The sequence below is a fragment of the Ailuropoda melanoleuca genome, chromosome 8 (assembly GCF_002007445.2).
Source record: "Ailuropoda melanoleuca isolate Jingjing chromosome 8, ASM200744v2, whole genome shotgun sequence".
NCBI lineage: Eukaryota > Metazoa > Chordata > Mammalia > Carnivora > Ursidae > Ailuropoda > Ailuropoda melanoleuca.
This window is the reverse complement of record NC_048225.1, coordinates 28,787,841-28,815,449: the sequence shown is the minus strand read 5'-3', so window position 1 is coordinate 28,815,449 and position 27,609 is coordinate 28,787,841. Positions and strand designations below refer to the sequence as shown.

General features: G+C 41.7%; 1 protein-coding gene across 2 annotated transcripts in view; it reads right to left on the bottom strand.

Moving 5' to 3' along the window:
- Nucleotides 1-13,699: 13,699 nt before the first annotated feature.
- Nucleotides 13,700-27,609, bottom strand: part of ACAD8 (acyl-CoA dehydrogenase family member 8) — an 18,111-nt gene continuing 4,201 nt past the window's right edge. For both annotated transcript variants that reach the window (XM_034666110.1, XM_002916882.4), the window contains exons 2-11: nucleotides 26,215-26,315; nucleotides 25,612-25,781; nucleotides 24,701-24,810; nucleotides 24,204-24,280; nucleotides 23,665-23,802; nucleotides 21,396-21,531; nucleotides 21,203-21,300; nucleotides 20,690-20,842; nucleotides 19,935-20,037; nucleotides 13,700-14,765 (exon numbers count right to left, since the gene is read on the bottom strand). In XM_034666110.1, coding sequence (XP_034522001.1) covers nucleotides 14,713-14,765; nucleotides 19,935-20,037; nucleotides 20,690-20,842; nucleotides 21,203-21,300; nucleotides 21,396-21,531; nucleotides 23,665-23,802; nucleotides 24,204-24,280; nucleotides 24,701-24,810; nucleotides 25,612-25,781; nucleotides 26,215-26,247 — 1,071 coding nt within the window. In that variant the 5' untranslated portion in view covers nucleotides 26,248-26,315 and the 3' untranslated portion in view covers nucleotides 13,700-14,712. The remainder of the gene's footprint in view (nucleotides 14,766-19,934; nucleotides 20,038-20,689; nucleotides 20,843-21,202; nucleotides 21,301-21,395; nucleotides 21,532-23,664; nucleotides 23,803-24,203; nucleotides 24,281-24,700; nucleotides 24,811-25,611; nucleotides 25,782-26,214; nucleotides 26,316-27,609) is intronic.

Genomic DNA, 27,609 nt, shown 5'->3' with positions numbered 1-27,609 from the left:
GACATCTTGGGTTCTTCCGAAATGAAACTGTATTGGTCCAAAGGTGACTACTGGTATTTTTCAGACAAATTAATTAGTTAACATCTTATATAAACAAGACTCTCCATTTGTTTGTATCTATCAAAATAGCCTCAGATCTGCCATAAGGTGTGTGTGTGGGGGGAGAAGAACGATCGTGGAATTCTTCAGGAATTCTTTAATTTCGCTACTCCAGCTTTATTATGAAAAGAAATATAACTGAACTCTTGACTCAAAAAACATAATTAGATCTGTCACAGTTCCCTAAACCCTAAAAACTGTGTAACAAGAATCAATGACCATTCAGAGCTGAGGAACAAAACACAGGCCCAGGTAAATTTATGCCTGTGTGCATCATTTCAGTTTAAGTAGAAAACAGACCCTATAAGGCTTAAGTTTGTTTCCTCAAACCAAGGCATCAGCTTTACTGGGAACAAGAAAAAACAGAGGGAGGAGTCCTTTCTTCCCTCTCACCACTGCAGAAAACCCACACTAGCCCTCGAGAGACCCCAGGGGAGGTAGGGTTGAGAGATCTTCTGACTGGGGAAATGGAGCTCTACTCTGCTCCACAACCCACCCCTGAAGCCAAAGAAGTATATGTGTGTATGTGTGTGTGTATTTTTTTAAGATTTTTTTAATGTAATCTCTACCCCCAGTGTGGGGCCTGAACTTACGGCCTAGAGATCAAGAGTCACATACTCTACCCACCAAGCCAGCCAGATGCCCCAGAGAAATATATTTTTATCTACTCAATTTGCAGATAAAATCTCATCCTCTTAATATCTTGGTTATTCACAGTTTAATTGCAATTTAGGAACAAAGTTTTCTTTTTTTTTTTTTTAAAGATTTTATTTTATTTATTTGACAGAGATAGACACAGCCAGTGAGAGAGGGAACACAAGCAGGGGGAGTGGGAGAGGAAGAAGCAGGCTCATAGCAGAGGAGCCTGATGTGGGGCTCGATCCCATAACGCCTGGATCACGTCCTGAGCCAAAGGCAGACGCTTAACCGCCGTGCCACCCAGGCGCCCCATGGAACAAAGTTTTCTAAATATTTATTTTGGCTTAATATTCAGCAGAGTGTCGACAAGTATGACAAACGTTGTGCATCCACAGCTCCTTCTCGCTAAGAGAAGAAAGGAGGAAGGAAGGAAAGAAAAGAGAGCTGGCACCAAGGAAAGCTAGGAGGACACTGTCCTGCTTTCTGCTTTCCCTTGTTATCTAAAACACAAAATGGGAGAATCAAGTTCCTTTAAAGAAGCAAAATATCAAAATATAGGGAAATTAATTTTTATTCTTTTTAAAAATTTATTTTTTTATTCTTTTATTCTTTTTTATTCTTTTTTTTTTTTACCACTTTCATTCTTTTTTTTACCACTGTTTCTACCCTCCTTCAGTCTAATTCTCCACAAAACAGCAAGAATGATTTTAAAACATTGATCAAACCATCTTGCTCCTCCCCCTATGTAAACTCATGTGATGGCTTGTCAGAGCACTGTGGATAAAAACCCAAATGCCCTGCTTTCCCCAGAAGGCTTATCTCTGCAGGACCACTAAGAGCTGTTCTGGACCTAGGTTAAAAACAATCAATTCTGGATGACTTGTTTGATAGTCACCATAGTTGGTGGGCTGCTTTCTGGATGACCAGACCTCAATAATCCATGTAGACTTTGTCCCTCTGGTTCTGGGCCCCTGCCTCCAGCCCACCTCTCCAGTGACTCTCCCCTCCTGACTTCCCTACAGCCATTCAAATCTTCACACACATTAGCGTCTTCTGACTTGGAGGTGTTACATGCTCTACCCCCTCAATCTGAGATATTCGCCTCCCATCCTTCAAATGACTACCTCCCTCTAACAGATTCTGTTTCTAAAGTAGCTCCCTCCCTGCACGCCCCACTTTCTCTTTCCCAACCCTTTGTTTCCTTCATAATACCTAATAAACTTTAAGTGATTTTCTTTGTCTATTCACTTATTTTTCACCTGTCTCTTGACAACAGGGACTGTATTTGGTCACCTAGTTCATTACCTGGCACATTATAGACTCTCAATAAGTATTTGCTGAGTGAATGCATAATTTAGGAAGCCACCTAATGAAGGCGGAGTCCTCCTGAATCAAGAGAAATAATGTCAGTGATGAAGATGAAGAAAGCACTGAGGAATGTTGCAAGAAGAAGGCACAGTTTGGGGATCAGTAAGCAGCCAGGGACTGTCTTTAATGACTCAAAAAAAGCAGTCATTTAGAAAAATAAACTTTGATCTTTGTAAAATGATTCATTTTCCCTTAGGCTAAAGAAGGAGACATGCTTTACCAGGATTGTGATGGAAATTGAATTAAGCTTTGCCACAAACTTCTCATACTGATACTTTGCCCTTGAGGATTTTGTGCATGCTAATTTTACTCATGAAAGATGATAGTAATAAAAATAATTATTAGATCATAAAGGACTGCATGCTTAGATGCTTCAGAAGCTGGGCCCATATACATATTTCTGACCTGTGGTTTTAGGAAATGAAGGATCTAGAGAATGAAGTTGACATCGTTGGATCTTCTGTGTATATACACCATGACCATCATAACATCTATAGCTATCTATAATCAGATAAGGTTGAATTTTGGTTTATAAGAGAATTATTCAGGAAAACCCATCAAACTGTTCATAGCTAAGAAAAAGCTAATGGCAAGATATAGGTAGTACTCTTTTCTTTTTGCCCAGATATCCCTTAAATATTATAAAAAGGAAGGCTGAGGTTTTGGTCATACCCCACTGAATCTCCTCAAAAAAGACATTTCCTGGTCAACTGCAGAGAATCTATGGAGGAGCTGAGACTTCATTCTAGCTTGGGACAGGTTGTTTGAGCTTAGAGAAACCCAAGCTGGGTTGGAGAAGAGGAGTGAAAACAATTTTCAGCTATGAAAATGCTAAATATTTAGAAGGTCAATGACCCACTAACCCAGCAGCTGTGCATGAAATGTCCCCAAATACTGCTGCCACTATTCTTACTGAAAAGGTGGCAGGTTCTCTGACAGCCAACCGAAGGTGGCTGAAATGGTGCTTGCCAGTCAACAAAGGATGTGCCACAAATGTAAGAGTGGGTAAGATAAATTGCAGATAATTCTTGGGAAAAATAATTCTGGAACATAGTTCTTGCTCACAGGAAAAATATGCTGGATTTTCCCATCAAGGAGAAAACTGAAGTTTAATCAGAGTGTCCTTTGAGTGAGCAATCACCTTGCATGGGGTCTGGAGAGTTCTGAGTAACAGGTGGTTATTGGACACGGATGGAAGAAGCAGAGGGTGGGGGGAAAAATTAGAGCATCAAGGGCAGCTGGACTTCAGCTTCAATTCCAAAGAATGTTGGTGGGGTCAGATAAGAGAGATAAAGTTGAATGGTCATATACTGGCAAGACATTGAACAGAATTTAGTGAGAGCAATAGAAGGAGCAAAGGACAGTGGCTAAGGCCATTTCCACAAATAGAACCAAATGTGAAAGTCATCAGGAGTCTGGTTGATGGGAAGGGATTAGATTTTCTTAACATTCTCTTTGGCTACCCTCAACACCAACAATTTTTTTTTTAAAGATTTTATTTATTTACTTGACAGAGATAGAGACAGCCAGCGAGAGAGGGAACACAAGCAGGGGGTGGGAGAGGAAGAAGCAGGCTCATAGCACAGGAGCCTGATGTGGGGGCTCGATCCCATAACGCCGGGATCACGCCCTGAGCCGAAGGCAGATGCTTAACCGCTGTGCCACCCAGGCGCCCCAACACCAACAATTTTGACTTAATTCCATGGCGTATGGAAGAAGAAAATTTCAATAAGAGAAAATGCCTCCTTTTTTTTAAACAATAAAAGTAATCAAGCAACCCATCCGTGGTTCAGAACAATGCTGATATTAGAGGAAGAGTCTGGCACAATATTATAGGAGAATTGGCAAAACATAAAAGACTAAATTAAATAAGACTAAATTGATAGATTTCTACAAATAGTTAACTCAATTGCTATACAATTACAGGATTTAAGGCTCCCTAATGTACCAATGTAAATGAAAATTTGAAGCAGTTCTCTTTGAAAATAATTGCTTTTTTATATAGAGAAAAAAATTGTCTTCTAAACAAAAAAGCCATAAGAATACAAGTACTTGGTAAATATGTTAAGATATAAGCAATGCCATATTAAATGGTCATCTGAGCTGTCAAAATAATAAAGAGTGGTCATAAAAATACAGATAAGGGAAAAGCAAAGCCTACTGAGAAGTCCTAATTTCTTTTTCCCCCCAAGTTTTTATTTAAATTTCAGTTAGTTAACATACAGTGAAATATTAGTTTCAGGTGCAGAATTTAGTGATTCAACACTTATATACAACACCCAGTGCTCACCACAAGTACCCCCCTTAATACCCATCACCTATTTAACCCATTCCTCTCACCCAGCTTCCCTCTGGTAACCATCAGTTTGTTCTCTATAGTTAAAAGTCTATTTCTTGGTTTGCCTCTCTTTTTTACCCTCATGTTCATTTGTTTTGTTTCTTAAATTCAGCATATGAGTGGAATCATATGATATTTGTCTTTCTCTGACTGACTTCACTTAGCATAATACTCTCTAGCTCCATCCACATCATGGCAAATGGCAAGATTTCATTCTTTTTGTGGCTGAGTAATATTCCAGTGTGTGCACATGTGCATGTGTGTGTGTGTAGAGTGTGTGTACACCACATCTTCTTCATCCATTCATCAGTTGATGGACATTTGGGCCCCTTCCATAATTTGGCTATTGTTGATAACACTGCAGTAAACATTGGGGTACATGTATCCCTTCAAATCACAATTTTTGTATCCTTTGGGTAAGTACCTAATGCAATTGCTAGATCATAGGGTAGTCCTACTTTTAACTTTTCTCTTTCCTTCTTTCTTTCTTTCTTTCTTTCTTTCTTTCTTTCTTTCTTTCTTTCTTTCTTTTCTTCTTTCTTTCTTTCTTTTTTTTAGTTTCAGAGTTAGAATTTAGTGATTCATCAGTTGCATATAACACCCAGTACCCGCTACATCAAGTGCCCTCCATAATGGCCATCACCCAATTATCCCTTCCCCCCACCTTCCCTCCAGCAGGCCTCAGTTTGTTTCCTAGAGGTCAGCATCTCTTATGGCTTGCCTCCCTCTCAATTTTCATTTCCTTCCCCTATGTTCATCTGTTTTGTTTCTTAAATTCCACATATGAGTGAAATCATATGGTATTTGTCTTTCTCTGATTTATTTCACTTAGCATAATACCCTCTAATTCCATCCATGTTGTTGCAAATGGCAAGATTTCATTCTTTTTAATGGCTGAGTAATATTCCATATAGTGTGTGTGGGGGGGTATTACTTCTTTATCCATTCATCTGTCAATGGACACCTGGACTCTTTCCATATCTTGGCTATTGTGGACATTGCTGCTATAAACATTGTACTGCACGTGCCCTTCGAATCATAGTTTGTTTCCTTTGGATAAATACCTAGTAGTGTAATTGCTGGGTCATAGAGTAGCTCTAATCTTTAATTTTTTGAGGAATCTCCATACTGTTTTCCAGAGTGGCTGCACCAGTTTGCATTCCCACCAACAGTGTAAAGGGTTCCCCTTTCCCCACATCCTTGCCAACATCTGTTGTTTCCTGTCTTGCTAATTTCAGCCATTCTGACTGGTGTGAGATATCTTATTATAGTTTTGATTTATACTTCCCTGATGATGAGTGATGTTGAGCATCTTTTCATGTGTCTATTGGCATTGTCTTCTTTGGAAAAATGTTTGTTCATATCTTCTGCTCATTTTTAATTGGATTATTTATTTTGGGGTATTGAATTTGATAATTTGTTTATAGATTTTTGGATACTAACCCTTTATCAGATATATCATTGCAAATACCTTCTCCCATTCCATAGGTTGCCTTTTAGTTTTGTTGATTATTTACCATGCAGAAGCTTATCTTGATGATGCCCCAATAGTTTATTTTTGCTTTTGTTTCCTTTGCCTCAGGAGACATACCAATGTCAAAGAGGTTACTGCTGTGTTCTCCTCTAGGATTTTGATGGTTTCCTGTCTCACATCTAAGTCTTTCATCCATTTTGAATATATTTTTGTGTATGGTGTAAGAAAGTGGTCCAGTTTCATTCTTTTGCATGTTGTTGTCCAGTTTTCCCAACACCATTTGTTGAAGAGACTGTCTTTTTTCCTTTGGATATTCTTTCCAGCTTTATCAAAGATTAGTTTACCATATTGTTGTGGGTTCATTTCTGGGGCTTTTTATTCTGTTTCATTGATCTAGGTGTCTATTTTTGTGCCAGTGCCATACTGTCTTGATGACTATAGCTTTGTAAGATAACTTGAAGTCCAGAACGGCGATGCCTCCAGGTTTGTTTTTTCTTTTTCAAGATTGCTTTGGTTATCTGGGGTCTTTTGTAGTTCCACACAAATTTTAGGGTTGTTTATTCTAGCTCTGTGAAAAATGCTGTTGGTATTTTGATAGGGATTACATTAAATGTGTATACTGCTTTGGGTATATAGACATTTTAACAATATCTGTTCTTCTAATCCATGAGCATGGAATGTTTTTCCATTTCTTTGTGTCATCATCAATCTCTTTCATCAGTGTTTTGTAGTTTTCAGAGTATAGAACTTTTTGCCTTTTTGGTTATGTTTATTCATAGGTATCTTACGGTTTCTGGTGCAATTGTAAATAGGATTGATTCTTGATTTCTCTTTCTGCTGCTTCATTATTGGTAAATAGAAATGCAACAGATTTCTGTATGTTGATTTTGTATCCTGCAAGTTTACTGAATTCATGTATCAGTTCTAGCATTTTTTTTTTTTGGTGGTTTTTGGGCTTTCTATATAGAATATCATGTCATCTGCAAATAGTGAAAGTTTGACTTCCTCCTTGCCAATTTGGATGCCTTTTTTTTGTTGTTGTTGTCTGATTGCTGAGGCTAGGACTTCCAGTACTATGTTAAACAACAATGGTGAGGGTGGACATACCTGTCTTGTTCCTGACCATGGAACAAGTTTTTCCTCACTGAGGATGATATTAGCTGTGGATCTTTCATATATGGCCTTTTTTAATGCTGAGGTATGTTCCCTCTAACCTTACTTTGTTGAGGGTTTCTATCATGAATGGATGTTGTACTTTGTCAAATGTTTTTTCTGCATCTATTGAAAGGATCATATGGTTCTTATCCTTTCTTTCATTAATGTGGTATATCATGTGGATTGATTTGTGAATATTAAACCACGCTTGCAGTCCAGGAATAAGTCCCACTTGATGGTGGTGAATGAGTCTTTTAATGTATTATTGGATTCAGTTACTGTTAGATTCAGTTATTTCATTGAGAAGTCCTAATTTCTTTCTTTCTTTCTTTCTTTCTTTCTTTTTTTTTTTTTTAAGATTTTATTTATTTATTTGAGAGAGAGAGACAGCCAGTGAGAGAGGGAACACAAGCAGGAGGAGTGGGAGAGGAAGAAGCAGGCTCCCAGCAAAGGAGCCTGATGTGGGCCTCGATCCCAGAACGCTGGGATCATGCCCTGAGCTGAAGGCAGATGCTTAACGACTGCGCCACCCAGGCACCCCAAGAAGTCCTAATTTCTAATACTAGTTTCTCACCTAATTGGATGACTTTAGGTAAGTCCCTTAATTTCTTTGAGAAATTTTTTCCCCTAGTAATTAAATTTATTTCTGTTGGTCTAAGATATTTTTTATTTTCTCCTATATGCAGGAACTTTTCAGGACAATGAGAAGGACTCATGAATAAAACAGAGCTGCATCTGCTGAGTCTGACAGGTTGAAACACTGCATTACATTGTGATGTGTACAATGATGGAAATATATCCAAAACAAAAAGTCTGTTTTGTCCTTCACTAGGGACTGAATGTTTGTGTCCCCCTAAAATCCATATATTAAAGCCCTAATCCCCAATGTGATGGTATGTCTACTAGACATTACCCCACATTCAGTTTGTGACCAAGCCTTTTGGAAATGGAGGCTTTGAGAGGTAATGAAGTCGTGAGGGCTCTAGAAGAGACATGAGAAAGATGATCTCTCTCTCCACCGTATGAGGACACAGCAAGAAGGTGGCCATCTGCACAACAGGAATTGGGTTCTCACTAACTGAATCAGGAGCAAGTTGATCTTGGACTTCCCAGCCTCCAGAACTGTGAGAAATAAATGTTTGTTTTTAAACTATTCAATCTATGGTATTTGTTAGAGCAGACCAAGGACACAAGTGTGGTCATTCATACAATAAAGTTTTTGTGGATTACTTAAGCCCATGCTTTAGTCTGCTCTCCTGCCAACCCTACAACAAATGCTGGTTTTGAATATAGCAAGTCTTCACACTTTCCTGATTATATAAGATCTGGTTGTAGCATCATATTAAATACACTGTTCAAGAAATTATCTAAGGGCTTATATATACAAAAAAATATTTCCTTCATAAGTAAAACAGGTTGGCAAAGCACCAGTGAAATAGTGGAAGAGGGCAAAGACAACAGATTTTTAAACCCCAGAGGACTGTAAATACATTCAGGAGAGATAACAGCTGATTGGAATTCTAATGGAAGTCACAGCATGCAGCACTAATGAAAAGGATGGACAGTCTGCCTCGGTGTGTGGGCGAGCAAGCTTTGGCATGTCCAGCCTGAATCCTTCCCTTGAAGGGCACATCCATTTGCCCATCTGCCTATTTCACGGTTCACATGGGTGTCTCCCAGGGAGCATCGTATCAGCCTGTTGAAAATTTAATTAATTATTCTTATCCTCAAACCCACTCTTCTACTATTTTGTCATTTCCCTAATTTTCCCATTTCTCCAACCCTGGGAATCATCCTCTGCTCCTTCCTCAATAACACCCCACATCCGGTTTGTGACCAAGACTTTTCAGTTCACCGTAATGGATGCTTGCGCTTCTTCCCTACTTCCATAGCCGCAGTGTGGGCCTCCATCGTTTCTCTCCTGCTGCTGACCACAGTGATCAAGCTGGTTTTCCAACTTCAGTACATTCCTCCGACCTCTACTAGACAAGCTTTCTGAAAAGCAAATCTTTTAAGGTCCTCTCCATGTTAAAAGTCCATCTGTGCTCTTCATTACCACAAAACAAAATCCAACTCTTTGGCATACAAGATCCTTTATCATTTAATATTGCTTATGGGGGTGGGGAAGGAGGACACTAATCTTTCAGGCCTCTAAGGGTCTTGATCTCCCCCTGAGGAATGCTATGGAGCAGCAGGGGGTTTCTGAACCCTGCTCTCAAGGGCCTGAATTGCAGGCACAGGCCCACTGGCTTGAAAATTAAAGACCAGTCCAAACACCTGACTCACCACTGCCCTGTTCACCCAGTCTTCCCACTTTCCCTTGGCTCAAACCCTCTGTCGCCTGTGCCCTCACCTAAGCAAGTTGAGGGAAATGCAGTGCAGGGAGTAGAGGCCATGCCAGAGCTGCTTCCAATAGCAGGGGATGGGGAAGGCTAGGTCTGGCAAGCATAGTCTCTCATCAGGTGGCCAACTTAATTTTTTTTTTTTTATTTTGAAGTAATTATAGATTCACAAGAGGTTGTGAAAAAAAAAAAAGCATGTAGCAGGTCCCAGGTACCCCTTATCCTCCACCCCCAACAGTAGCATCTTGTATAGTATTCAGTGTCAATACTAGGAAATTGATACTGGTGTAATCCACGAGGCTTATTCAGATTTCATCAGTGATATGCATACTCACTTGCATGTCTCTGCATGTATAGTTCCATGCCATTGTATCCCATCTGTGGCTTTGTGTGGTGTTGGGGAGCCTGATCAAAAAGATGTGACCACTGATTGACCTGAGAGCTGGACCTGGGCACTTGAGAGGCTTCCTTTTTAATATTTTTTAAGATTTAACAGGCTGGTGCCAGGGATCCACCTGTCTTGCTGCTGCCCAAGACAAGACTCATGTAAATTCCCTTTGCTTATTAAAACTGCAACCTACCAGGACGCCTGGGTGGCTCAATTTGTTAAGTATCTGTCTTCAGCTCAGGTCATGATCCCAGGGCCCTGGGATCAAGCCGTGTGTCAGGCAGCCTGCTCAGCGGGGAGCCTGCTTCTCCCTCTCCCTCTGCCTACTTGTGCTCTCTCTCTCTGTCAAACAAGATCTTTAAAAAAACAAAAACAAAACAAAACAAAACAACCCCTGCAATCTACCAACCTGGAGTGGACTGCCTCTTTCTTTGGAAAGGCTGGTTTCAGATTACACCTGGGAAACTCGTGTTGCAAACCTATTTGTGGCCACCCCCACAGGTCCACCCCCCTGCCCCCATGCTCCCCTTTTATAGACCTCCTCTCTCTCCCCCTAGTCAAATCCCTGGCAACCACTATCCTGTTTTTCACCTCTATAATGGCATTATTTCAAGAATGCCATATGAATGGGATTATGCAGTACACAACCTTCCAAGTTTGCTTTTCACTTACCAAACTTCCCTGGAGGTCCATCCAAGTTCTTGCATCTAGTTAGCTGACTTGATGGTGTATCTTGCCTATTCCTAGAAAAGTACTTGCCAGCAGCTACAATTAGTATCACATTGGGGGTGATGGCTTTTTTCCAGTCTTTATCTGCTCAAAAAACATTGAGCTTCTACTATATGTGAGGAATGGACCAATAAAGACATGAATCAAATATATTTCTGACTTACAACCTGAGTCCGGTGGAAGAACCTTATGGCCCGTTAAGTCCACAGACTAGTTTAAAGAAAAAATGGAAACCAGTGATACTTCCAGATTTTCTGTAGAAAGGCCAGAACAGTGTGAGCAGCTCAGGGCCCTAATCTGGGTGAGAGCTGGGGAAGAGAACCAGTGAACTATCTTAGAGTATTGTTTATATAGCTCTTGAGGAAACTGTAATGCCCATATTAAAGTTGGGGAGGGGAGAGAACCAAACCAACACTGAGTGAAACTGCACTAGAAATAAATCACAGGCCCCACTTGTCCAGAGCATGATGGCTCGGAATATTCTTCCTCCTCTGTTGGTGTGAAGAGAATTGACAATCCCGCATTCTGTTCTGTGGGGATTAAGAATACCTGACCAGACAGAGCTAAGATTCCTTTCTGTTTGTGGTGATAGGAAGAGAATATTCTAGTCTTCTTGCCTAACCCAGAATGTTCTGGGCATTGGATCAACAAACTGGGTGAAAAGACAAGTAGCCAAGAAGAAAAAGTAAAAAGACGTGGGTGCACATTTACCACTACCCTCAGTTACAGTAACAGAGAGAAATCTGAGTCCTCCTGGAGCAGGAGGGAAAAGCTTTTGGGGTCCTGCTTGTGGTGGTAGATTTTGCTCCCTTTTAAGCAATGAAAAGAATGTTCTGTCTATCCTGGCTCATTTTTTCCCATCTCAGGCAGTATTTGCCACAGGCCACCAAGCATGAGATTGGATTTCAGTTGGAAAAACTTGTCCATTGGGCTCCCACTTAACTCTGGCTTCTTCAGATCCTCCTCTCGTCCTTCCCAAGGGAGTCACTAATTGGGAATTGCTGGAGTGTGGACGCAGGGACCCATGCTGTTCCAGTGTTTGTCATGATGCTGTGGCAGGCACTCCTCACCCGTCCATACTCAAAAGGAGAGCATTCATTCATATGGTGTTTGGGTGATCATAATTCCTAAAGGATGACAGCCTGAGTGCAAACAGGAAACAAATTTTGGGTAGAAGAATATATATGGAGACGTTCAGATAAAGCAGAGGGCAGACAATAGGAAATTTACTGTGAAACTAAGGAAGGTTAAGCTCTGGGTCCCTTCTAAGATCCTGGGAGAAACCTTAGAAATCTGTTTATGTACATATACGTTTCTGTAAAGTTGGCAAAAGGAAAATGCAATCCTGCCACTTACCTACCTGGAAGAGAGGCAGACCAGAAATATTTGGTATTCAGCACTAAATGACTAGTCATGATTCTAACTTTTTAAAGGTTCTTGCCAAAGATGTGTCTTAACACTTCACCATGTGCCTGTGTCAGTTTGAGCAAGCCACTTAATCTCTTTACAGTTCACTATGTTCAACTATAAAATGAGATTGATAATAGTGACTAATGTTTGAGAGTGCTTAATGCACTCTGTTCAAAGCCGGGTATATGGATTCTTTCACATGATTCACCAACTATCCTATGAGGCAGGGACCCTTATTACCTCCAATTTACACATAAGGAAACAGGCACAGAGAGTTTAGGTGTTTTTTCTTAAAGTGACATGGTTAATGAACAAAGCTAGCAATCAAATCCAGATATGGGAGCCTGAATCCATAGTCCAGTCTCTTAACTGAACAGAAACATTGGTAGTTGCTGTTTTCATCAGGGTTGTTACTCAATTCCGTTCAGATCAATTTAACCCAACTATCTCAAGTACCTATTCATGCAAGGAACTCCTGAAAATTTTGAGATATAGGAGATAATCTGAAGGAAAGTACTTTGGAGAAGTCCTAGTGTTTTTTAAAAAAAAGTATAACCTCGGGGTGCCTGGGTAGCGCAGTCGTTAAGTGTCTGCCTTCGGCTCAGGGCGTGATCCCAGTGCTCTGGGATAGAGTCCCACATCAGGCTCCTCTGCTGGAAGCCTGCTTCTTCCTCTCCCACTCTCCCTGCTTACATTCCCTCTTTCGCTGGCTGTCTCTCTCTCTGTTAAATAAATAAATAAAATCTTAAAAAAAAAAAAGTATAACCAGATAATCACTAAAGCAAATAGTAAATAAGACATTTCTAATTTACTGAATCTACAAAGGATGACAATTTTAATGGGTGACCTAAACATTCTTCTGTTTAAATGGACATATAATCAGAGCAATTAGATTTCCCCCTCAACTTTAAAAGTATTATAAGGGGAGATAGTTTTAAGAGATTATGAAGACAACTTGGAAATCCAATTTTCACTGAGGCCATTACTTTAGGATCACAAGACTACTTGTGCCCCAGCGCACTTTGTAAACATGTTTGTTCTTGCTACCACATACCGAAATTGTGTTTCCTAGTTACTAGACTTCCAGGCCCATCCATTGAAGTTAAGTTGTGCTTGCTTATCTGTATATATCTTACACCTAACATAACACTTGGCACAGAGGTTTTCCTTAAGACGTATCTGTTCTGCTCCTTTTGGCTTCATTTATGGGACAGCCAAATAAACAGTGATAGAGGTTAGCTTGAATGTCCCTACGTTCTGTCCATAGGGGTCATATCCCTTGCTAGGCTGCTGGGAAACTGAACTCTGAATAGTAACGGAGGTTGACAGTGTGAACTGCATTTGTAATGACTAGCATTTCATCAGTTTCTTATGAGGGACACAAATAGTAAGACATTAATATGACACCTATTTTTGCTTCAAATCTGTACAGGACCCTCAGAAGTGGATGCCAGAAAGCAGCCCCATTACTAGGGAGACCTTCATGTTCGATGCTCCACAGCAAACATTCTAAGCATGGGTCTGTATCTGCTCACATTTCCTCCTTCCTTCACCTTCCAAGTTCAGGCTCGAATTGCCTCAGACCTTGATTACTTCCAGAACCTACAGACTGGACATGCATTATCTTTGTCTTTCCTCACTCATATTCATCCTGCATATGCATTCCAGAATGTTCTTATCAACAAATTATCTCATCATATCTTCATAAAAACCTTCTCAGCTTCTCCACTATTTATGAAATAAAACCCACACTTTGATTTTCATAACTCTCCATCCAGATTCAATTTACATCTTCTTTCCATCCCATGTCAAGCCCAAAGCACAACAAAACAAAGTTGCAAACAGATCCCACACAAATTCTGCACTTTTTCTGCTCCTGGTTCCTTCCTGTCTGATAGGAAAGGTTCCTTTCCTGTCTGACTTTCTTGGTTCTCTTTACATATTATACGTTTTCATAAAAGTTTAATTTTAACTTTACCTTCTTTCTGAATCCCTTCCTACTTTATCACTTTTGCCAGATCATTCTCTTCTATACGCTTATCATTTCCTTGCACTCGGATAGAAAGAAAATATGCTCAAAGTACTTATCAGGAAGGGTTACAGAAACTTGAATAACATTGTTAGACCACACACTTGTAAAAAAGAAAACAACAAATATTCAGAGTTCCAAATAACTTCAGCCCTTGATATTCGGAAAGTGAACAAGTGCAGAGATACCCTAAATCACACCGAGAAGTAAGGTTTCCCAAATGCTCATTCTATCATGATTTACATTCACAGGAGTACTACAAAGGAAATGCAACGCACAGAAACCTTCTGCATCTTTAGCAGATCACAAGAAAAGATAGGAGGACATTTTTTCTCCATTTCTCCTTTCCCACACCTTTGCTTTATCATCAGGAAAAACCCTCAACGGAAGTATTCAGATCCCTCGGAGAGGGATTCAGTGAACCATCAAAATGCAGACAAATCAAGATGTGGGTCCAAGAAAGGACTCTGACTTGGTGTTGTCTTCGCTGGTCACCTTTTTGCATTAGGAAAACAAGGTAGTGTGTCTTCTTGTGACATTCTCAACCAGGGCAGCTCCTCCAGTTCTGCTGAGGACTCTGTCCCAGTCTCATAGCTGATGCTGCTCCCAACACTTTGGGCCCACCTGGAAGAGCTCAGCCCTTCAATGTAATTTATGACTCATCTGCAACACAACAGTCCACATGAAACCTCTGATTGGAGTTACACGTTGACCATCACGCCCGAACATCAAGTCTGGGTGCTACTTCTGAAACAGGCTTCGAGAGATCAGCATTCTCATCACTTCATTGCTACCTGCAAGGGGGAGGAAGGATGAAGGATTTAGTCGCAGCAAAATCTGAGAGCTTGGTAAAGCTTTAACCATGGGGCTCCAAGCCTCATTCGGGTTAGTAGTAGATATAAACCACAACTGTTGCTTTAACTCTGAGTGGGATGGGATTATCACAGACTCCTCCCCATAGTACAGAAAAATGTCAGGAAATAAGGAATAAATTTACTCTTTACAAACACCTCTCCTGGGAGAGGGGAAGATGGCTGCGCAGGAAGATGCTGAACCCACCTCCTCCCATGGACACACTGAGCTCCTCCCATGGACACATTAAGGCTGCAACTATGTACGGTACAACTCACTCGGAGAACCTAAACTCTAGCAGAACAGCTATTCCACAGCTAAAGATATACAGAAAAAGTCACACTGAGAAAGGCAGGAGGGGCAGAGACCGTTGGGAACCAAACCCACGGCACAGTGACCCACAAGTAGGAGGATATCACAGGTGTGGAGGTCCTTCCTGAGGAGCGAGAAGTTCAAGTCCCACAGCAGACAGCCCCTGCCCTGGAGATCTTCACTGGGAAGATGAGGCCCCATATTGTCTGGCTTTGAAAATCAGTGGAGCTTAACTCTAGGAGAGCCAGGGAGCTACAGGAAACTGAGGCCCTAGTCTTAAAGGGCCCACACACAGTATCAGTCTCTCGGAGCCCAGCACAGAGGCAGCAGTTTGAAAACCTCCTGGGTCATACATGAGGGAGGTTTAATAAATAATTTCTAGGTGTGTGCCAGAGGGGCAGAGATCTGTAGGAACTTTGTCTGGGAATGGAAGTGTTAGCAAATGCCATTTTTCTTGTAACTCCTACAGTTTAGTTAGCCAGATGTTTTGGGAGCAAGATCTGACACCCACCCTACCTTGCTAGCACTGTCTGCCCCACCCTGGCATTCTCTTGCACACCCGCCTGGCTCAACACACTCAACCCAGCGGATGTCCTTCCAAGCAGGTACTAACCACCACACCTGGCAGGCAGCCTCTGTGGGGATAGGTGCCCGCCCCCACCCAAAGTCCCTGCCACCCACTAACACACCCAGAAGACTCACAGGTGGGCCCTGCAGCCAGCCACCAGCATGCCCACAGTAGTTACAGCCCAGACACAGCAGCACAACACATGCAGACCACACAGGGGACACCGTGGGAGTGCCTGGATCTAGTGACCAGGAGGGATTGCGCTACTGAGCCCCCAGGATGCCTTCAATACAGGACATTCCCTTCAGGACCAGGAGAATCTCACTTACCTGATACACAAAAACAAAAATGACGAGACAAGAATATGTTCCAAGTGACAGAACAAGACAACACCTCAAAAAAAGAACCAAACAAAACAGAGATAAGGAATCTACTTGATAAAGTTTCAAAATAATGGTCATAAAGATGCTCAGGGGCCTTGAGAGAAGACTGGATGAACTTAGTGAAAATTTCAGCGAAGAGACAGAAAACATAAAACAAAAAACATTTGAAGAATATAGTAACTAAAATGAAAAATACACTAAGGGGAATCAACAGCAGATTACAGGATGCAGAATGGATCAGCAATCTGGAAGACAGGGTGGTATAAAGCACCCAAGGTGAGCAGCAAAAAGAAAAAAGAATTTTAAAAAAGGATAGGTTAAGGGACTTCTGGGACAACATCAAGCATACTAACATTTGCACTACTGGGGTCCCAGAAGGAGAAGAGAGAAAGAGGCAGAAAACTTATTTAAAGAAATAATGGCTGAAAACTTCCCTACTCTGGGGAAGAAAACAGACATCTGGTTTCTAGAAGCCCCAAATAAGATAAATCAAGGAGATCCATAGCAAGTCATAATATACATATACATAATAAATAAAATGGTAAAAATTACATATAAAGAGAAGTCTTAAAAGCAGCCAGAGAAAAGCAAATAGTTGTACAAGGGAAAACACCCATAAGGCTACGAGCTGATTTTTTTGGCAGGAACTTTGTAGCCAGAACAAAGTGGTATGATATATTCAAAGTGCTGAAAGAAACCAACCAAGATAGTCTACCTGGCAAGGAGAGATAAAGAGTTTTCCAGACAGGGGCGCCTGGGTGACTCAGTTAGTTAAGCGTCCAACTCTTGATTTTGACTCAGGTCATGATCTCAGGGTCGTGGGATCGAGCCCCACGCTGGGCTCCGTGCTCAGCACAGAGTCTGCTTGTCCCTCTCCTTCTGCTCCTTTCCCCTACTTGTGTGCTCTCTCTCTTAAATAAATAAAGCAAATATATAAAGCAAATACTAACAGACATAAAGAGAGAAATTAAGAGTAATACAATAATAGTAGGAGACTTTAACACCCCACTTACATCAATGGACAGATCATCCAGACATAAAATCAATAAGCAAATAGTGGCTTTGAATGGCATGTTAGAACAGACAGGACTTTAGGACTTCACAGATATATACAGAACATATCCAAAAATGTCAGAATACACGTTCTGTTCAGGTACACTTGGAAGTGCACATTCTCTAAGATAGGTCACATGCGAGGAGGCCACAAAATGACTCTCAATACATTTAAGACGACTGAACTCATATTAAGCATTTTTTTCAGCCACAATGGTATAAAACTTGAAATCAATTACAAGAAAAAAATGGTAAAAAAACACATGGAGTCTAAACAACGTGATATTAAACAACAAATGGGTCAACAAAGAAATCAAACAGGAAATTAAAAAAATACCGTGAGACAAATGAAAATGGAAAGACAAATTCCAAAATCTTTGGGACACGGCAAAAGCAGTCTAATAGGCAAGTTTATAGTGATACAGGCCTTCTTCAAGAAACAAGAAAAATTGGGGCACCTGAGTGGCACAGTCGGTAGAGTTAGGGTTGTGAGTTCAGGCCCCATGTTGGGGTGGAGCCTACTTAAAAAAGAAAAAAACAAGAAAAAAGAAAAATCTCAAATGTACAATCTAACTACACACCTAAAGGAATTAGAAAAAAAGAATGAACAAACCCAAAGTCAGTAGAAGGAAGGAAAAATAAAGTTCAGGGTGAAATACATGAAACAGAGACTAAAAAAACTATAGAAAAGATCAGTGAAACCAAGAGCTGGTTCTTTGGAAAGATACACAAAATTGATAATCTTTAGCCAGACTTATTAAGAAAAAAAAAAGGGAGAAGTCGAGTGAATAAAATCAGAAATGAAAGAGAAGTTACAACCAACACTACAGAGACATAAAGGATTACAAGAGGCCACCATGAAAAATGATATGCCAACAAACTGGACAACCTAGAAGAAAGAAACAGATAAATCCCTAGAAACATACAATTTTCCTAGACTGAATCAGAAATAGAAAATCTGAATAGACTGATCATGAGTAACAAAACTGAATTATCAATCAAAAAACTCCCAACCATGAAAAGTCCAGGACTGGACAGCCACAGAGGGGAATTCTACCAAACTTTCAAAGAAGAGTTAATATCTTTCCTTTTCAAACTATTTCAACTGTTGAACTACTGTGTTGCCCACCTGAAATTAATATAACATTATATGGCAACTATATTTCACATAAAAAAAAATGTACCTACAAAAGCACAGAAAAAGCCCCAGAGGAGATTTTTTAGACTTACATATAAAAGGAATCCAGAATATTAGTTCTGAATGTGGAAACATGAATGGTTTTTTTTTAACTTTTCCTATATTTTATAAGCTTTCAACAATAAATATGCCAATCAGAAAAGTGAATTTTAAAAGAACAGACAAAAAAATTTTCCCTAAAAGGAGGGATCAATTTCTTGCTTCATTTTTATAGCAGCTTTTAATGCAAAGAGAAATATGAACCTCCATGAGGAATGGGCAATCACACATCTCAAATAAAATCAAACCTAAAATTGCAGATTTATCCTATAACAAAGTCCACGATGAAAGAAAGCGATACCAAAGTAAGACCAATAAGCCAAATTATCTGTAAGTGGATGATGGCATGGCCTCAAAAAAAAGTACCTGGCTTTTCCCATTTCTTCTTACAAGGTTAAAAGACAGAGTCAGAATAAAGGTGAAATCTCATCTTGTTAGACAACAAAGTTTACCTACTAAACTTGTCATTCATAAATGCTGGGTATGGAAATAACTTATGCAGGAGTCATCAGAGGAAAAAGCCTATGGGGAACTTAAGCACCAGTGACCGAGCTCATTGACATATTTCAGGTATGAGGTCTGCAGAAGAAAGCCGACTCTAACTTTTAGAAGTCTGTGATTTGAACTAACACCAGAGCAGTGGGTTTCAGAGTGTGGTTCCCAGACACACAGCAGCAGCCTCACTTGAAAACTTGTTGGAGATGCAAAATTCTCAGGCCTACCTAAGACCCCTGAGTCAGAACCTCTGGGGGTGGAGCCTAGCAATCTGTGTTCACAAGCCCTCTGGGTGATTCTGGCACCTCCTCAGGTTCAAGAATGCTTTGAAAATGACAGAGACCAATGCCCATGGGTCTCTCCTATGCCTCCCTGGAAGCAGCCCCACATTATACCACTGAAAGTCACTTAAACAAGCTTTTGCCTGGTCTGGCTCTCCTACAACGTAACCACCCCTGGCTGCCTACGCCAATTAAGACAAAGAGTCATGTAATTTCCAGACCTCTGCACTGGTGTGGAGCATGGAAAATGCCATGCTCTGAGCCGGCCTCCAGCAACTTACCCATTTTCCAGCCCAATCCAGTCTGTGATTGCCAGGAAAAATACCCACATGATTTAGTTTATACTGAAAAATCCATTGGCAATATTGATAGAGATATCATCAATTTATAGAAGTTGCCTGTGATCAAATTAGCTCACATTTGCCCTGTACAGAAGTTTTGGGATCCCTGAGGACCAAGCACTTCATAAAAGTCTAGTTACTGTTGAAGTTTTCAAAATGCTTTCCCATATGTTATCTGAGTTTGAGTGTTCTCTAAAATTTGCAAAGAAAAAGAGCAGAAATGGAGTGACTTGATAGCTTACCCATGGTGACTCCCAAGCTAGTGCTCTGTATGACACCCACAAACACTTCCAGAGCAGGGTCAGGAGAAAGAGGAAGGAGGAAGGCAAAAGACAGACAGGGCCTGATGGAACCCTCAGAACCAGTGAGCGTGGGGACAGACAGGCTGAAGAAAGTGGCGATCCTAGAAGCATTCTGGAGAACAGCTCTGGCAACTTTTACCTTCTAGGATTTGATGGACTCTGGAGTCCCGCACGTACTGCTGAACAGCGTAGTCCTTCAGGTAGCCATAGCCTCCATGCATCTGTAAAGCCTGGTTGCAGATCTTCGGGGAGACAGGGATGAGACATCTTTGATTGGGAGAACACATGGCCTCTCTTTCTACCCCAGCCCCCAATCTGGCAGCCTGCTGTAAACTAATACGAGGAAGAACAACCTACAGATAACCAGCCCAGCCCAAAGAGGGGCTCCTTATTATACTGTGTGGTTAGACAAGGGAAGTTTAGCTACTAAATTTGTCAGTTCCCACCAGGTGGGCAACTCAGAGAGCTGTGCCGTTCTTTCTTTATTACCTGCAGGGGACAAGCGGGCCGACAAGCACTTTGGCTGGGACTACGGTGCCATCTAGTGGCAATGCAGCCTCATGTGGGAATAGTTCTGCGCTTGACATTTTAAACATAGCATAGTGCTGAATTTGAGCAACAGGCATGGGGCTGCCCTGAACCTTCTTCCAAAGGTAGTGTCTCATCTAGAACACAGTCAAATGATAGTAACAGATTTGAGTGTGTAATGGGACGGAGCAGGTAAAAAGTCAGCTCCGGGAGCTCCCAAGCAGGCCTCTCATGAGTTCATTTATATCCTTAAGCCCCAAGGTGATCTCGGCAGCATCCCAGGAGTTGACTAATGGCTCTCAACAGCCCTGGACCTAGCAGCTGCTCTTTGTCCACCCAAGACAGCCAGAAGGCATCATCACGCACAGCAAAGCATTCATCTGTAGCGAAGAGCTTGGCCATGGAGCACAGGACCACTGCATCTTCCCGCTCCTCCTGCAGAGCCACTGCTGCGTTGCGGATCATCAGCCGTGAGGCCACCAGCCTCGTCGCCATATCAGCCAGTTTGAATTGCAGGTACTGCAGCGCCAGGGGAGAAGAGAACCAGACAGGATCCACAGGCTTAGACCAGCACCTGATCTGGGGCCCTCTATAGGACATCTCTCGTGAGGTCCCTTTTCTAACTGACCCCAAGCTTCAAAGTCCCTGCGTGTTCTACAGAGAAAAGGTACTGCCTCGTGAGTTCTAAGCCTACTTTGTTTGCCCTGTGCTTCCGTACCACCTCCTGAAAAAGATTACGGATAAAATTAGAACACATGTTCTAAGATGGGGGCAGAACTCCAGTGAAAACTCAACCTCACCCTCCGAGAGAATGTGGGCCACAGAGCAGGTCTCATGCAGAGTGGAAAGCAAATGCAGGGCCTGCCTCTGGGAGATTACCTGGTTACTGGCCAGAGACTCTCCGAACTGCTTCCGAACACTGAGGTAGTCTCGGGTGAGGACAACTGAAGCATGAGCAGCTCCTAGGGAGCAGGAAGCTGGAAAGGAAGAGTGCCAACATTTCAACTGAGCCAGAACAGTGCTGCTTGCCCCTGCCAGGCTACCTCCCTGTCCCACCCTGTTGTCTGCTCACCAACATTGATCCTCCCTCCATTCAGTCCTTTCATGGCAATGATGAAGCCCTGTCCCTCGTTTCCAATTCTGTTGGCCACGGGCACTGTACAATCTTCAAAAATCATGGCACGGGTTGGCTGTGAATTCCACCCCACCTGGCAAAAATCAGGCACTGTATGGCTGCCCAACAGGGTGGCATTCAGGGCACTGACTCTTCACTTCAGCCTATGAGCTCCTGCCTGCTCTCTTCCCACACTGTTCTCTTCTTTGCTCACTACCTTAGGGCCATAATGAACTTTTTTTTTGGTTCCCCCAATAGGCCATCTACTGTTGTCTCTGCCCAGAATTCTTATGTTGCTTCTTCTAATACTTTGGATCTCATCTCAAAAGTCATGACCTCTGAGAGTCCAGCCCTATTACAGAAACTTTCAAGCTCTCCTCGGTATCCTATCAACATGTTTTATCTCTTTTGTAGCACAGAGCAATACCAGATGGTACCTTGCTTACTTACATGTCTGTTGCCCGTCCCTGCTTTTGCTGACAGGTAAATCCTATGAGGGCAGAGCTTTGTCTTTGTTCACTGCTCTACCCCTACTGTTTACAAATGCTTGGCACACAGTGGGTACTCACGAACTGTTGAATGAATACAGAGATGTCCTTCCAAATTTGCCTTACATTAAAAAATAAATAAGGCGAGGGGCGCCTGGGTGGCACAGCGGTTTAAGCGTCTGCCTTCGGCTCAGGGTGTGATCCCGGCGTTATGGGATCGAGCCCCATGTCAGGCTCCTCCTCTATGAGCCTGCTTCTTCCTCTCCCACTCCCCCTGCTTGGGTTCCCTCTCTCGCTGGCTGTCTCTATCTCTGCCAAATAAATAAATAAAATCTTTAAAAAATAATAATAAAAAAAATAAAAATAAAAAATAAATAAGGCGAAACTAAAAAAAGGAAAGAAATTAAAAAAGAAAGATAAATGTATACACTTAAAGGTGAGAGAAAACAAACAAAAAAGGTGAGAGAAAACAGAAAAACAAGAGGAAGAAAAGATACACTTTTTGTTTCTGGAACTTATCTGTGATTTTTCTCTAGGCACGAAACTGGACAGCTTTGGTGTTCTGTCAACAGACATCACAAATACTGAGGTGGATACTACCTATGTGTGTTGAAACAATCATCACTGCCTTATAAGCACAAACAGCCTAAATCAGTATAACTTGATCCTGTAAAATTATGTGTCAGACTATGTAAGTCCATGTTGTATGGCCCAAAGCAGACATTCCTAGAATTAAGATATTCTACAACTATATATCTTATATATCAAATATACAACTTAAATACCACAATTACAGCTTATATACCTCATGCAGATAAGACAACGTATGTCTTCTAATTTCAAATAAGGCTAGGAGTGACTTTTGTATCCTCCTTCACCCCAGGAGCCAGCATCACGCTTTGCACATAGTAGGAATCTAGTAAAAACCTACTATACTATAAATGAAAAGGGGCACTAAAAACTCCAACTCTTTGGCAGTTTACAAAATATCAGGAAAGCTCATGAGGGGAAATATGGAAACCCTAGGAGCTATGAAAGGAGTATAGTTAGGGGTCACTTCATTACCTGACTTCTTCCCCCAAATCCTAAGTATAACAGTACGTATCAGAGGGAGATGACTATTCTGGTCCCCCAGCCTAACAAATCTGAATGGGTCTCAACTTACCACCAGCTACAGCTATGGAATCACACTTGTACTATTCATGGTCTGGCCATGGGATTGCTATATCCTAGGAATGTCTTTTCAAAGCACCTACAGAAACACTCTCCCTCTTTACTGAAACACTCACGATCATCTCCAATGACTTTTGTTTTATTTTATTTTTATTTAAAGAAGAAAAGTGACCCATATGCTTTTCATCCCTGAGACTTGTAGTCACCACCAGATCTGTAAATGTTTCTTCCTGGGATAAAAGAATGTGCCAGAATAAGAAGCTGGATAAGAAACACAGGCCACAAGTGGAGGCAGGACAGATGTCAGAGAAATCCCTCACACTAAAAAGGCAGCTCATGAAACTTACTGGCGCACTCTCCCATTTTGCCAGTGGTATGGTATTCTTTCAGCCGTGCCCTATTCTATTCCATATGTTCCTGTTGAAATCCTAATAGAAGCAACTGCATCCAAGTCAAGTTAGCAAGTAGGTAACCTATTCCCTGAAATAGAACAGAGGTTGTTCTGGCAGGTGGCAGACTCTTGAATTGTTTGAACTTGAATTGTTTCGTGTCCAGTAGCCACTCACCTTTTTTTCCTTCTTGCCAAAGCTGAGGCCAGGGGTCCCCTTCTCCACAATTATACACGAGATGCCTTTGGGGCCTGGTTCTCCTGTTCGGCACATGACCACATAGATGTCTGATTCACCTCCACCACTGACGAAGGCCTGGGGTTGGAGAGGGGGTGTACAGGGATCAGGAAACACATCCGTCCCTGGAGCCTAACACCTGGGAAGACAATCAGAGTCCTTCCGATAGTAGGACTCCTAAGAGGCATGATGGCACAGAGAAATGAAGGAGGGGTAAAAAGAACCTGTGCTGACTGGGGGGTCAGGGATCTAGCTGATGAGACCATAAAAAGGACAGACAAAAATGAGCAAGATTATTTGGAATCAGATCAGAAGAGCGAGAAAGTGAAGGTAAATAAAGGGAAATAGATCAGAGGTTCTCTACCCAACGTGTAAAACTCCTAGGAAATATTAACTCGCAGATAGCAAGGATCCAGGCGATGTCAGCAGGAAGATGGGAACAATCTCCAAGGTATGCAGTAAGGTGGGCATGCTGGTACCTTGGAGCCATTGAGGATGTAATGATCTCCTTGTCGTTTTGCTGAGGTCAAAAGGGAGGCAGCATCACTGCCACTTCCTAAGTCAGAGATCAAAAGGAAGCAGAGAGGGTGGGAGAGAAAGTCAGTGAAGGTAAGGGGGCCCCACCACGGTTCCACTTCCAAGGAAATCTTCCCTTATAACCAACAGCTCAGCATTTCATACTTTAAAACACAGACAGCCAGAGGAACTCTGTCTATTTGCTGAAAACTGTGGACAACAATTAGACCATTTTCCACCTCCCAGCACACTGAATACAAGGAGGCGCCAATCTGCAGCCTGGAGACACTCTGCCCTAGAGCCCTCTTAGGCTTGTGACATCAGGCCACGGGAATGTGTTACTCCATGACCCAACTTCATGGTAAACAAGTATTATATGTGTCAATAGCACGAGACAGTGCCGAATGACTTCGCCTGAGCAGCATCCCCTGCTACGTCTCGCTGTCAGTGGCAGACCCACCTGGTTCAGTGAGGCAGTAGGAAGCAAACTTCTCCATGGTACAGAGCGGTGGGCAAAATTTATGCCTCTGTTCCTCATTTCCAAAGGTATCAATGATCCAGACGCACATGCTGACCAGTACACCAAGAAGAAAAGACAATGATAGAGTTAATATGGAGAAAAGGAAATCTGAGGGGGGAAGGGATGGGGAAGGAAAACACAAACAGCAAAGCACAGTGAAGAGGAAGAGAGAATAGGAACAGAAAAGTCGCCACTGAGAAGATTCAACTTTAAAGAGAAGGCCTGGGTTAAAACATATTTGTGGAACACATACCACCCAGAGATAACCAGGGCCAAAGTATTTCTCACTTGGATGTTCATGCTACTTCTAGGTTAAATGGGTTCCCTAAAAATCAAAGAGTTATATGTACTTTGACAAATTCCTGGGGGCTTCATCTTTGAGTTGAGGAAGACAGGAATTGGGCCCTGACCACTATCCTGGAGAAGTCTGTTTGCTTCCAGATCAATCTAGGATTTGGGAGAAGGAGGACAGACCTCATTCTCTAAGCCACATACAAAATGACAGACTCAAGTCCAAGAGGCAGCAGCAGACCTAGAATGAACTTTTTTTCTTTTTTTGAAAGAGTGAGCGCACGTGCTTGCGAGTAAGGCGGGTGGGGAGCCCGACATGGGGCTCAATCCCACAACCCTGAGATCACAACCTGAGTTGAAATCAAGAGTCAGACACTTAACCGACTGAGCCAAGCAACCCAAGTGCCCTACCCCTTTTTTTTTTGACAGTAGAGTGAACTTTTATAGTCTGGTTCCTCAATGGCAATCAACTTGAAAAGATGAACTTTTCCCTATTTATCTGAAATTTCCCAGTCAACCCAGCGAATACTTCACTGTGCTCACCAAGCTTTGGCACTCACTTGTGGATGCTAATATAGGCTGTGGTGCTGGTGCAGCCTGTAGACAGGGCCTCAAAGATGACAGATGTATCGAGCCGTGACAGTCCAGACCCACCCACATCTGTTCGTATGTACACTCCCCCAAAGCCGAGCTGAGCAGCTTTGCGCATTGCGTCCACTGGGAACAACTCCTATGTACAAAAGAGAACAGGGTCATCAGTAAGGGATTCACAGATGGATGTTTCTTTAAAGGGCACAATGAGGCAATAAGATGTTTGCATTTGGGAGAGTGTATATATTATCTTAATACGCTATTTGTTATCTCTAGGAGCAGTTAAAATGCATTCTATAAGCACGATTTTCTAGCATTAAAGTTCCTTTTAATCATCAATAGAATTGCCTTGGTTTTAAGAGTGTCCAAATCTTTGTACAATTAAAAACAAAACAAAAACAAAACTAGTCTTTACAAGATGAGGGAAGGAATCACAACATTACCAGTACTCTCATTTGCAGTAAGAGTTGTGCGAGGAGAATAAACACGGGAGTTAGGACTACAAGGGGATGAAGACAGGGTCACCATAGGAGGCATCTGCTGGAATGTCTAGCCACAAGGAAAATTCCCACCTTCTGGTCCCACTCTGCCATATTTGGAGCCATCTCCCGGGTGGCAAAGTCAAAGGCCACTTTCTGAAATTCTTTCTGCTCTTCATTCAGTCCCAAGGAAGCTGTGGATAAGATTGCATATATTCAGTTCCAGGACAGGGGTCAGGGAAGAGTAGTGCCAAGATCAAGAAACGTGAAGTTGAGGCAGGGACATGCTGCAGCATTTCTCTTATACAGTACAAACGTCAACATCCATAGAATGGCCTTGTCCACCATTAATGATTTCTCTGATACATCATCTCCTTTTCCCTTCTTCTTTCCTCTCCAGTGGTTTGGCTGGCTCTTATTCTTTCTTCTTTTTTTTTTTTTTTTTTTTTTTTAAATTTTTTTTTTTTTTTNGAGAGGAAGAAGCAGGCTCCTAGCAGAGGAGCCTGATGTGGGGCTCGATCCCATAACACCGGGATCACGCCCTGAGTCGAAGGCAGACGCTTAACCGCTGTGCCACCCAGGCACCCCAAGCTCTTATTCTTTCAGTACTGTTATTTATCTCTTCCTCTTCATAAATCCACATTAAAAAATAGTAAACACACACTGACATTAGTAAAAAAATAGTAAACATTTTTTTCCCTTTAGGATGTCCTACCTTTTCTGTATTGGTATCCTGGGAAAATCTGTCCTATCTATGAATCTCTATAGCTGTCTGTCTGTTTCAACATATTCGTTTTAAAAGATCACTTGGAAAAGGAAGATATGTATACTTTGGTTTACCTTTCAAATTAAGGAAAAGATCCTCTAATAAGGCTGTATATTTGGCAAATCTCAGACATTCACTGATAACACTGATGATGAAAAAAGTCTTCCAGTGTTGAAGACATGGTTAAGGTCTTACTATATCTGTTTTTACCCAATGGACTCAGAATTCTCAGAACATTTTCTATCATAAACTATCAGTGATGTGACTTTGGGTAATTCCGTCACTTTGGGGTTTAAGATACTTAAAAGCTAAGGACAATTAATTGACTGACATCAACAGGGTGGTAGTATGGCCTTATCAGGAGAAGTTTCTCTAGAACCTTAAACATCTAATAAAAGACTACACCATAGTAGTACTTAATCAGAGGTGATATTCTTCAGGAGAAAGAGAACTTTACCAACATAAACATAACTATTAATTTACAATATCATTACTTCATGCATTTTCTTTAAATAGCCACTTCCCAAATGACATGAACACCATTTTTTACAGATTTTTTTTTCAAAAACTGCACAGAGTAAGATGCAACTGAATTAGAAAGCAGACATCCAAGTCAACAAGCTAGTTAAGTAAGATGTAAAATATTTTTCCTCAGGGAGGTTAAGATGGCGGAGGAGTAGGGGACACCTTTTTCAGCCGGTCCCCTGAGTTGAGCTGGATAG